We start from the raw sequence: 13,567 nt of genomic DNA, 5'->3' as shown, positions 1-13,567 counted from the left end.
CTTTGTACCTTCCGATTGTAAAACAGAAATGGTGGATTTTCTAATTTTGAACAGACTGTGGCAAGATTAAGTGCATGAGATACCTGTGTACTCATACTGTGACAATAAAAGGCTGAAAGCTACTTGAAACACGCTTTGCAGTTTCAAGTACAGGTTTGGAAAATCCAGAATACCCATAACTCATTTGAAGTCACATGCTTATTCCTACATTTGAATCAAGCATTACATAAACCAGACTGTGCTTTTTGGAAGATCATGTAAATTGTTGAGTATTATTAACTGTGAATGAAGATGAAATTTTAGTTTAGATAGAAATTGTCACTGTATCCCCACAGTTTGTCTATAATTGTCATTTTATACATATTTCTTCCCATTTAAAGTCAGAGGACAAGGTATTATTGGAAGGTTTGTTTCAGTGTGCCACTCTGCCTCAGTCTCACACAAAGAACTCTCTGTGAGGTTGCAGATTAGCATTTGGGCAGGCAGCCAAGAGAGATGAAAGGAGAGTGGCTACACTAAGGATGTACATAGCTTACACTCATCAAATACCCAGAGGAAAAAACAGAGAGAAACAGCCCACATTGTCTGTAATTTCAGTTGCTATATTCTATTCCTCTAGTTTCTGAAAAAGCATTTTTAGTGGAAGCTCTAGGAATGCATAGTTCTACTCTGACACTGTAGGTCACGGAGTTTTATACATAATGAGTGTTGCCTCAGTAACGAGATAAAGCAGTATCTTAATATTTAGTTACAGAAATATTGTTTACAAAAGAGGCAGACATGGCCATACCTTGACAGAAGAGACATGTATACAACATGCCATGAGGTAATATAAAACTTTTATACTAGAATGTATGTTATAGCAGCAACAACAAAAAAAAGATAGTTCAGAATAACCAGGATGTTTGGAAAATGGCAATTAAGGTATCATTGTAAAAATCGTTTTGAAGAAATAGAAACTGCGTAAGTTATAAAGATCATAAGCAAATGTTTTAGAAATGCCTTCATCTATATAGCTATACCTATATCTATTTATATAGGTAAATAGCAACCACACAGGCTCAACTCCAAACAGGAAACACTACCTGCAGAGGATGGTAAGGATAACACTACTTTGAGTGAATTTCCATTCCATTATATATGGAAGAATATGTATGTGTGATGCAGTAGAGAGAAAATGAAAAAGTTACACTGAATAGATAATTGAATTAGAAATTGAAGATATTGCTGTACAAAGATTAATGTTAGTATTCCATGAAACTAATGAGAGATAAAATGTTCTGCATTTATTTTATCAATTCATTAAAGATGAGCTACAGATTATACACACCATTTTATCTCTGTGTGGGAATCAACACAAAATAAATGAATAGCTCAGTCTTCTGTGCACAACTGACCTGCACAACAACCAGTATTCACAACTGGCACTTTTTGTTGGCAGTCTGAACAGAAAATCTAAGGATTACATTGGCAGCGAGTCTGAAATATGCTCTGAAACCAAAAGGCAGTCTCTTGAGAACACAGCTGAAGTACCTCATAGTGGTGAACAACTACAACTACCTGCACTATTCATAGGTCATGAGTAAAAGCTTTCTGTTTCCAGCACTTTAAGATAGACTTTCAACATACTTTGTTTGGGAACAGTAAGTTTGGATCCTTCTTAGTTATTAAAATATATTTTCCAAATACAGTATGTGCTCTTACGGCAAAACAGAATGCTTCTCTCTGGTACAAAATAAGTGCTACATGGAGGACTTTTGCTGCATTTTAAATAATTATTTCATCTATTACTTAAAGCAGAGAAATTAATAGAGAGTAAGCTGCAAACAGCCAAGTATTGCTAGAAGTCATCTATCCAAATATAACAATTGTATCTGACTATATATGTAACAAAACTACTACTTTCTCACCTTGGCATTTTCAATGCAAGGACAAATAGCCCAAGCTGCATTTGCTTGAACATCTGGATTAGGATTTTTCAGCAATGACCATAACAAACGAACTCCATCTAAACGGTCAATTATCCTATTGCAGAAACAGAACAGAAAAAAAGAGGTATTTAATTATGGAGTACACAATGTTCAATTTTAACTTATGTTTGTTAGTTAGTTAGTTTGGAAAATTGCTTTAAAAAGTATTGGTATGGTTTTCCTTAGCATACTATTTTGCTTTACATCAGTGCTTGTGTTTTATTGTCAGTCGATTGCCATCAACATATACAATAGGCATTTCTTGCTATTGAAGATGAGTGTGTACAAATTATGTTAAGATAGAATACATTTTCTAAATCTCATGCATCTTGTTTACATTTTTCTCAGTACTGTGATGTGAAATGCTTACAGAAGATAAATGAATTGCATTATTACCAGAACTCGCATAAAAGTGAAAACAAGCATATGACTTTTTAATGATCTGCATGCAAAGTAAAATCTGAATTCAAGCATACTGGCTTCTTTCACATAGTAACAAATACTTTCCAAAACAAATATTTATGCCCAAAACTATGTACTTAACTTTTTATTCAGTCTATGGTTAATGTATTTACTTTAGTGTACAACATATTTCAAAGTTCTATGTTACTAATCTAGCATTAGAAATTAAAATGGTCACACCACACTGCATCCTTTGTGGGTTGTGAATAACGTGTAACTTGTTTCCAAGGTATTCCTCACTAACAAGACTAACACTGAACACTGATATGTTATAATTACTTAAACACACTGAAATCAAAGTATCTTCACGACTAGCTGAAAACTGAATTATCATCAGAATCATCTCTATGCCATCTGTGTAATGTTTACATAACAATCAGGCTTGGGGATCATAGGGTCCAGAGAGTACCTTAAAAGGAAATGAAGGTCAAACAAAACTTAATAGCCTTTACAAACTTGCTTTTCTTAAAAAGATATATTAAACCCAAAGCAGATGAGTTGAAGATTAAGAAGAAAAAGTATAGTTTGGTTTTCTAACTTCAAAAGTAAAAATTCTGTAGTACACATGGAAGTCTACATCTTTAATTGTAAATACAAAATAAGAGAAATAAAAAACAGTTTACTTCTAAAAAACATTACATAAAACATCTAACCTGTGTTCACTACGTGTATATTTGCCAAGAAATTTCAAAACTAATTATAAAATTATTTATGTACACAATTCTACCATCATTTGAAAGACAAAAATATATTTAAGGTTGTGAACTCTGTCTGTAGTAACTAGGGATTTTATTTGAAAGATTTTTGTCCGAGCTGCTTAAAAAAACCTTTGTTTTCAAAACAATGACTTTTTGCTTAAAAGATCAGTTAAGCTGATGAACTATTAATTTTTAAGACCTGATAATTTTAATACAGCTTATTTTACATACTCAGCTCCAAATCAGCTGGATATCATTATTTAAAGGAAAAATTCAGAAACACAACAAATTAGAATAGCATGAGCACAAACCATGCAATAACACATACATGTTCAGAGAGTAAGGATCACTTCAGTAAAAACATCCAAACAATCTCTTAAATCACTCAAAATCCCTGTGCTTTCAAGCAATTTTTAATAATATTTTCCTGTAATTTCAGAAAATAGAAATATTTTTTTTCTCACATTGGATTAATGAAAAAAATCCAGAAGTCTATCTTCATGAGTCAAGCAGACTACTGACCGTTTACCAACATGCAATACTTCTTCCCAAGAGGAACTAAATATGAATGACTCAACTCCAATCAGTATATAAAAATCAAGCAACAGAAGCCAAACGCTGAGCTCAGATTTTTCAATCATGTTAAAGAAAATGATCTCAGGGATGATTTATCTTTCCTTTCCTTTTTTTTTTTTCAAAGCCTTCTTCTCAATGTAAAATTTACTTTTCAGTTTTCTTGTTTTCTCTTCACCTTTCCTACAGTTCCATTTGTGAAGAAATTTCTTGCTTTTAGCTGAAGACCAGAAAGAGCAGTTGTTTTAGACCCAATGAAATAGTCAATCAAAGTAGAAACATTTATGTCATTATTATAAATAACTGCTTTCCTTTTCTTCAGTATAAGTAGGTAACAACACATGAACATGCAGGTCTCAAAATCAAGAGCCCAGATTCGGAACTACTATGGCTTAACATGACTAAAGCTTCTCAGAATAAACCTGGATTTCCTCTCATTCAAAATTATGACACCTTGTCATAGACTGATAATTAATACTATTTAGAATAAGGTGTGAATTATTCTGCTCCTCAAAAAACCCAGTATGTGATTGTATTGGTAGGTGGAAGCAAATGGAGTGAGGAGATGCCCCTGTCATGCACTCTGGTATCAGCCAGACATGATGAGAGCAAAGATGAAGGGATACAGCTACTACTACTGTTTCCAACATCACTTTTTCAGGAGATTAATTACAGGGCATGTGAGCAAAATGCTTTTCTGGTTTCCACACAGAACAGTTTATGTACTGTGAATACAGAATACACCTTAGGGGCAAATAATTTTAATGCAATTAATGCAATTCTTAGACTACTTGAGTGCCTAGATGATCCTCTGAGCAATCTCAGGTTACTGCAAATTGCTATTTACTACTTGATCAGCGCAGGTAGTTCAACAAGACAATTTTTTGAATGACTTTCACTGGCTGTTTACAGATGAAAGTTTAATAAAAGCTTTTTTGCATCATTTCATTTAAGAAACTTGATGTCATAGCCTCACTGAACATTGGGATACACCTATGAAAAAAAAAAAGTCACAATTCTCAGAATTTATGTTGCTTTATAAAATACCTGAAACTAACTAAGCTGCTGATTTGATATAGTTCTTCTCTTCAGAACGCAGATTTAATACCAAACATTTCCAGTAGAAACGTCAAAATGAATTGTTGAATACACATATGCACACATAGCCTACACGTCTGTTTGTCATACCTACCATCTTTTTCTGATACAGTATTATTTGCCAGATCTTTTGAGAACTCTAGCATTATACCCTGCCAATCTAGACCACAAATACAAATGTAAAGAAACAAAGTTATACTGACTGTATTGTGCTCACTGGAAAGATTACAGGGTCTGGTAGAACGTAATCTTGTCTTTTCTGAAACCACAATTTAGCAAGTTTCTTAAAACTTTCACTATTTGCTATAGAGTGCTTTGTACCAGTGTGTCAAACTCCATCTGTCTGGCTAAAATAGAGGGCTCACCAGAATGTCATACACTTACCTGTATTTTTTAAATAGGACTTAAAGACTGGAAAACTGTTTATCTGATCTATATCATAAAGCTGTAGCAGCATTTGTTTTTAAAGTAGAATGTAGATGCTACTACACATACACTATCAAAACATATAACCTTAACTTACGGTCCATTATCCCCTTCAATGATGTGGCATCACAGAAACACATCACATCCAGTTCTCAGAACTTGAGCACCAAGAACCAACCAGTGTTCAATTCTGGAATTCATATCATTAATTTATGAATTGAATTGAGCAGAAACATAAGCGTTTCTTGATTTTAAAAAGTTCTGAGAAACAAAAGTCTTAGTCCTCAGTTCTGTAATTGGGACAAAATGGTATTGCAGATTATTTATACTCCTTGTATTTGGCCACTTATTCTTCTCAAAAAAGACGAAAGGGGTCTGTATGAAAAGCTACAGCTTCAATTCCTTCTATACGGGTCTAAGGAAAAGGAACAAGAAACGGATAGCCTTTATTTCTAGGGGGAAGAAATTGAATACCTTAACTCCGCTAGAGGCAGAGCAAAAAACAAACAAATTATTTAAATGTGAATAGTTGTACTGACATCAGTGTCTGAACTACGTGTTGTTTAAACATTTTCCTGGATCAGGATCAAAGTTGTCCTCACCTGGTTGAATCATGTTTCTGATAAAGATAGCATTATCTTTTCTAGTGCTACAAGTCTGAACTTCCGCTACAACAATACTTCCAGCAAATATCACAATCTTGCTCACGTGAGCAATTTCTGTGTTAATGTATTAACAGGAGCATATTTTGCTCCTAGACTAAGATCTTCCTTATTCATTAATATTATAAAATATTTTTAAAAACAAACAAGCAAGGAACAAAACTTTTTCAATGTTGAGAACCTTTATTAGAGAATCTTTTCATATGAACTGAATTCAACATTTTAATCCTTCATCAGCTCTTGGCAAACTTTGAAGTTTCCTCCCAAACAACCTGCACACTCTCCTTCTGAAAAACAAGCTGGACTTTGTTTTATCACAATTTTAGCAACAATTTGTGTTATTTTTGGTGCTTATACTGACTGCATTCCAGTATGAAGCTATCCATACTGGAGAATAGAAGTGATAGTTCTGAGTCTGAGACTTCATAATATCAATTTATATTTATTGACTTCGAAATTTCTCATTTGATTTGCAGTGTTAATTTCGTTAACATATTCCTGTAAAGGTAGAAGTTTAGTATTCTTCATTTGAGATATGTAGTGAAGACTTTTCATTTACGTGCACTTTTACACTACATGGCTAACAGTTCGCACAACCCATGTTTACAGTTGTGTACCATCTATCCTTTTGCCACTGGGTGACAGCCAAAGCATGAAAACAAAAACCCTATTCAGGAAAAGAATTCCCTGCACTGCTATATGTATATCAAGTGAATTATGCAAATCAGAACAGGAGGAGCTTACTAAAACTCTCTTTCTGACCTTCCATATGTGTAAGGAGGGAAATATGCTGAGAATCTTGAGGTAAATATCCTTGCTAGGGAACAGTAAGCACAGTAAATACCCACCTCAACTTTTAATAGGAATGCCTAATCATAAAAGTCAAGAAACTTTGTAAGCTGTACAAATCTACATAACAAAACCAAAGAGAGTAGCAACTCTCTCAGTAAAAAGGCAGTCTTTTTCTTCAGTCTTGCAAAGAAGCAAGAAGGGGAAAAGAGGGTCAAAGAAAGTATTAGTTCTTAAATGATGAAGATGGACAAAACTTATAAAATACAAATAATACTCTATTTCAAAACATTCCATATTATTTTTTATGACAGTAAATGCACACCTTCCTTCTGAAATGGCTTTCTCTAATTTAGGAAATTATTTATTATAATATGATAACAGAAGGATAGTAGATAGTCCATCAACTGCCTGAGTTAAACTCCATGAACTGTAAATATGTTTTCAAACATCCCTACTACATGAACTAACTATTCTGCGATTGCAATGCCATAAAATTCCATTTGAACATAAGAAAAAACAAAACAAAAATTTCGCAGTGAGGAAGTTAAAAAAACTGGAGCACATTTCCCAGAGAAGCTGCTGAGTCTCCATCCATGAAAATATTTATCACCTGACTGGATGCGACCCTAGGCAACCTGCTTTAGCTGTCTGTGCTTGAGCAGGAGGGGTGGACTAGATGATCTGAATAGGTCCCTTACAACCTCATTGGTTCTGCGATATCTGATTACTGAGATACAATTTTTTTTTTTTTACCTTTAATGTTCACCCAAAAATATTATCAACATCTCTACAGCAATTATTTTTTCAATATTTAAAAATATGAATAGCTTACATCATATTCTCAGGTTCTGTTGCACAAGCTCCCACTGCTTTCGTGACATTCACAAGTAATGCCTGATTAGTTCCAGTAAGTAACTTCACTAGGGGTGGTATTCCACCACATTTACGGATAATTGATCGATTTGCTAATTCTTGGCAACATTCCCCCAGTGCTCCAACGATATTTACAAGAACTTCTTCAGGTTGATCAGTGAGCAGTCCTACCAAAGCTTCTGTGACTTTATATTCGTGAAATCTAAACAGCAATAAAAATAAAGTTGTTATTTTCAGTGTTATCATTGTAAAGGCAATCCTAAGTAAATTATCTTGCAGAACAAATCACAGTACAGGTAAAACATTCAAATCAGTTATTGAAAGGTTGACATACAGTACCACTTCTTATTTTACATTTTTAATATATTTCTCTGATTTCACTTTCTTAGAATCTACAGAGTCATTTGAGGGCTGTTTAAAACTTAACATGTAGATGCAATATCTATAACTAGCTGAAAACACACTGAAAAACTGGCAAGTAAAGTGGCATCCTAATTTCCAGTTCTTTTTCCTGCCATATTAACAACAGCTCGAGCAAGAATATATGAGACTCTCTTATATTTCTCTGAAGCCAAAGGATCACCCTTACTTTTCAATAAGCGTTAGCCTCACAAGTTCTATATCTTGTGCAAGCCTAATATGTGCATTTTCTTAATTATTATTTTTAATATTCTAATGGCATATGTACAACAGTTACAATAGAAGTAATTTTTTCCAAGCTGGTTTCAATATAACAATTAATGTAATTGAGAAAGGAGAAACTCTCATTTTTCATGATTTGCTTGTTTTTTTATATACTTTAGCTTAAAGAAAAAAAAAACCTTCCTTTGTTCAATTTAATTTGGAAATGTCTCTTTTTTTCCAAGTGAAGACATCCATGGCACACACAAAAAAAAAAAAGCAACAAAGTAAGTGAAGAATTTTAAATATTTATTTATTTCTCTGGCTACTTTATCTGTGTTGCAGATTAATTGCTTCACAGGTGAAATAATATGAGCTGGCTCTGAGATGGACAGGCTACAGACTGATGGAGTTGCTGGCTCGGGCCATCTTGTGTCCAGAAGCAGCACAGCTGCTTGCACACTAATGAGTCTGAGCTAGTCAAGCCCAGGCACCTGTATCAGCTCACTGCTGAGTCAGCACAACTTCACAGCAATTTATTTCATGTAGAGGAAGTACTGCAGAGTAGTCTGGAGATAATTATTAAGTGGCCCTGCAGGAACCAGTCAGCTTTACTAGTTCTAGCTTCGTGCCAAACTCAAGTTCATCCCTCCAGATCTACTTATGTGTTTTCACATTATCCTCCCTCACTGTTCTGCAGTGTTCTCCCATCCTGACTTCAGATAGGATTTACTGCTTCAGACTCAGCAGTACATAATACATTAATTCAGCACAAGTCTGGAGCAATGCCTGACTAGTAACCTTCACAGAGCTTCATGCCCTTGTGAAGATACACGAGTAACACAAAAAAATCTATTTGAATTTTCACAGAATTATTGGCTATAGCTACACTAATTATTTATTTAACAGGCGAAGGCTCATTCTGTAGCCCTGAGGACAAGAAGCACAACATAGCATCCATGTGAGTAAAATCCTTTGTCCTCACCATTCAGGGTGGCCTTGCCCCTTCTGCTTAATGGAAAAAAAAACCTATTGCCTGTGCTGGCCGTGCCTGAGCATTCGCCGGGAGACTGCTTCCTGGCACAGATCAAACCATGCAAGAGAATGCTAGAACTTAAACAGTATGGATAACCATAACTTAGTGATGGAACCCAAGGTACAGTCCTACTTATTTTATTAGTATAGATGGAGACATTCAGTTCACGCAATCGTTGATGTGGAACCTACATGCAGATACCCGAAGCCCACAGAAAAGAAGGATACACCTTTCTGAAAAGCCAAGTTACTGTAAAATGAGGAATGCAAGAAGTAGGACAGAAGAAGAGTATGTAGAAACCAAGGTTCTGTATAACAACAGTTTGGTAACTCATACAGAACAATAAAAAGCCAGATTTTAAACTAAGATTATTGGAATTATTTCAGATTTTTATCCAGCAGTTGCTCATGCTGCACGTCCAGCAGAGTACTAAAAATAAGGGCTGCAGGAAGAGGTTACTTCTTACTGTTTCACCTCCTAGTCTGTCAATCTTGCATTCCTCTGCAGGGTAGGGTAACTTCAGCAGGAAGCCTAGTACATACTTCAGTGGAGCAGGCATTTTACCAAGGTAAGGTGCATTAATCTGATGAATTAATTCAAGATGAGAGGGGCTACATATTCTCAGTCATTAAACTGAGATTAAATTCAAGTTATCATAAAAGATAGAGAGGGATAACTCCTGATGCCAAATTCTTAGATAATCATTCTGGGCGCTGATACTGAGAAAATATATATGTATCTATGCCAAGACTCCTAACACTTAAATCTAGTCCTTTAGAAGCTGAGTGTCCATATTAAGTTCTTTCCTGAGCTTCTTCTGTAGTTAAGGAGTGAGGATTCTAGGTTAATTATTCTAGATTCCAATATATTTCTAAAAAAGTGGACCTAATATCTGCCTCAGAATGAGATAATGTGTATTCTCTCTCAACCTAAAATGTTAAAGCTAAATGTACTGGCTACTCTCCACCAGGTAGCCATGATCCCAGTTCGTAAGACAGAGAAGAGTGAGGATATCAGATATACTCGCATGTAAAGTGTTTTCTGTTTTAGTACACCTCCTGTCTCAATGTTCTGTATTCAGAGCCACCAATTCTCCACATTCACTGTTAAGATTCTAGGAAATTAACACTGTTTCCTGGGCACTTTGAGGTCACATTTTTTTGGTAGTATCTAAGGTGAAAGCCTCACTAAATACAAAACATGGTTTTGTGGAATCACTACAATATTTTTCACAAAAATAGAAGCCCATAAAGTAAAAACATAATGTAACAAAAAAATTGTGAAACTGAATAGTTACTTTGACACGTTTTCTTCACTGATTGCACATTTCCAGATTGCTCCAGTCACAGCTGCTAGAAGTCTTTTATTTTCAGAGTTTTTGAGTAGAACAGACAGTGGTTGTAGACCTCCATGCTGTCTAACCAGGTCACGTGTCTCCTTATCTTCTGCACACTATACAAGAAATACATATATTATACAAATTACATAGAACAGTATCTTCAAAATTTAGGTATATTATGATGTAATTGGTCAAAACTCATACAGAAGAAAATGCAAATATTTTATTAAATTACTTGAATATGCTGACATCTCACTAAGGGAAATCTAGCAGTAAAGAGTTACTAAATATGTAGTAGTGCTTCTAATGTCACATTGTTGATGTTGCCTGCACCACCTCTCCCCATTGGTTAACAGTGAAATTTAGGTCTTACATACAAGAGGAGCAAGAATGGGACTGCAATGTTAAATATGCAGTGAAAACACCCTCATAAGTTTACCAATGAATATCAAAATTTTTGCAAAATAATTTCTCACACTTTAGGGAAATAGTAAAACTGAAGAATATTAAAGGTATGTGAAAACTACATATGAAAACAAAGCACAAATCCTGGCTCCTATCTACTGATTAAGATAATACAGTTACCTTGAATATGGCACTAGCACAATGCATTTGAAGCTCCTCGTGTTCACTACTCAAATTTTTCACAAGGTTTTCAATCATTCCTTCTGTTCTTATTGCAAGTCTGTAACTTGGCTAGAAATACAAACAGTGCATTTTTAACCCTGTATATTAACAGTGACAATAGTCAGTGCAGTCAGTATCACTAATCCTAGTAACAACACAGTACTAGAATTCTAGGCTTTGATATTGTGAAACTTTGTATTCTATTTTAAACTCAAGTCAACTGTAATGCCTTGAATATACCATTTATGTTCTCAAAGTTAAACAAATACATAAATTCACTGTAGGGCTGTGATCTTCTAATCCATGATAAAACCAGGAACTGCAGTGCCTACACTGTAGCCAGCTGGCTTAACCAGAATGCAGAATGTTCTGAAAGGTGTTCAGACATCCTGCTCAGAGCCAGGGAAGAAACAGATTCTTCAGAACTGGATCACCAATGCCCATTCATTTCATTTACAATCATTAACCAGAACAAAAGATCTATTCAGTATTTAAAAGGAACTTATAACAAGATGGAGACTGACTTCTTACTTTGAATGATAGCACAGGTATAAAAGGGAGTGGTTTTTAACTAAAAAAGAGGAGATTCAGGTTAGCTGTTAGAAGGGAATTTATTTATTTATTTATTTTTTTACTTAGAGGGCAGTGAGGCACTGGAACAGACTGCCCAGAGAAGCTGTAGATGCCCCAGCCTTGGAGGTGTACAAGGCCATGCTGATGAGGGTCCTGGGCAGTCTGGTCAAATGGCTGGTGTCCCTGATCAGAGATGGGAGGTTGGAATGGGATGATCTTAAAGGTCCCTTCCAACCTAAGGCATTCTGTGATTCTATGATTCCTATAATAAGGTTAGAAAAGCATATTCTTAGCATTAATATTTTTCATTGATCTTTCCCAGTTTTTTACTCAGACACTGGAGCAGAGGACAATTGATTAAGAGAAGGGAAACAGCTGTGTAAACACACATTTAGAGTTTCCCCCCAAATTAAGTCCAAATTTGGCCAGGTAAGGAACTTCTGAATACTTCTCATTAAAGCTAAAAATGCTGTCACATTGAGTATGTATAAGTTTGTGTAGTTCAAGAAACTATTTTTGAAAATATAAACTTTCATAATGAAAAATCATTTGAAAAATTGTATTTGTCTCAAATTCATCAAGAAAAGTTATGAATATCTTTGACCTTAAGCACAACATACCTTTAATTTCAAATGATTCCACAAATGGAGAAATAACCATTCATCTAAGATGGATAGGGTGAAAATAACTGTATTCAAATTAAAAAATTTAATACACTCAAAGCTACGAAACCTGACAAGAAAGTCTCTAGAAAAATCACATATATTCTTTTTTTCTTTTTGCAATTGATCTGATACATTGTCAGTGTGAATTAAGTGAGACAGTAGAACATACTGCCTATCTCTTACATTGGATCGATCTTCTTGGCAACATCTGTAGGTTATCATTACAGAATTTAAATGTCCTGATTAACTAACTATATCATCTTAATTTGCCAAACTTCATTCATTAAGCACCATGAAAAAATGAGAAACTCATTACGTATTTGTATAATCAGTGAACATAAAGATGTTATAATTACGAAATAAACAAGAGAGTTAGGCAAAGCAGATTATAATAACAAAAAAGAGAATGCTTACCTGCTTCCTAGGCTCATTGCAAAACTCCAGAGGAGGGATCTCCAGAAGAGATCCTTCCCCACTGGCAGTCAGCTCTTAAATGGGTCTAGGAGAGGTGCAGCCAGGCTCCACCCCTTCCTGCAACACGGGTGAATTGCCTTCACCTGTGCTCCCATGGCTGACTCATTGCTCACCTCAGATGATCAATCAGAGGTTCAGGCTGTGATTCAGCAGTTTCCATACAGTATTTCATTTCTCTCTATATATTTTTTTCATAAAGTACTCTTAGCCTTAAAAATAAAAAGAAATGTGGTCCTTAATACAACCTGTGATCTTCTCAAAAACACTTTGCACAGAGTGTTTACGTCTAAAATGCAAACTTCCTGATGGGATAAATGCCATTGGTAACTGTCCTGGAGAAAATTCATTTCTAAATGATAGTCAAGTGCAATACTTCCTTTTAATAGTTATTGGTTTTAGTGATTAGAAGTAGCATATACATAGGTTTTACTTACCTCTGAGGCGCATTCTTGTAATATCCCTACAACCGGGGTTAGGATGTCTACATGTGAACTTTTAAGCCACTTAGCTAATAATGGAATGCCTCCAGCTTTACGGATTGCTTCCTTATTTTTGGTACTTTTGCTGCAGCTCCAGAGTGCTAAAGCCCCACAGCGTGCTTTTTCAGTATCTTTTGCTTGATATGGTATAAGACTAGTTGATCTCACTGACATACAATCCAACAGCCCAACCTAGTAA

The 13,567-nt window shown here is 35.0% G+C and overlaps 1 protein-coding gene across 7 annotated transcripts in view; it reads right to left on the bottom strand.

Moving 5' to 3' along the window:
* Positions 1-13,567, bottom strand: part of ODAD2 (outer dynein arm docking complex subunit 2) — a 78,120-nt gene that overhangs the window by 34,669 nt on the left and 29,884 nt on the right. For all 7 annotated transcript variants that reach the window (XM_085227168.1, XM_085227170.1, XM_085227169.1 and 4 more), the window contains 5 exons: positions 13,324-13,560; positions 11,136-11,246; positions 10,509-10,663; positions 7,514-7,756; positions 1,911-2,025 (listed from right to left, as the gene is read on the bottom strand). In XM_085227168.1, the coding sequence (XP_085083294.1) occupies positions 1,911-2,025; positions 7,514-7,756; positions 10,509-10,663; positions 11,136-11,246; positions 13,324-13,560 (861 nt within the window). The remainder of the gene's footprint in view (positions 1-1,910; positions 2,026-7,513; positions 7,757-10,508; positions 10,664-11,135; positions 11,247-13,323; positions 13,561-13,567) is intronic.

Source organism: Meleagris gallopavo, chromosome 6 (assembly GCF_905368555.1).
Source record: "Meleagris gallopavo chromosome 6, MGAL_WU_HG_1.1, whole genome shotgun sequence".
NCBI lineage: Eukaryota > Metazoa > Chordata > Aves > Galliformes > Phasianidae > Meleagris > Meleagris gallopavo.
The sequence above is the reverse complement of the archived record's forward strand: the minus strand, read 5'-3'. Positions and strand labels throughout refer to the sequence as shown.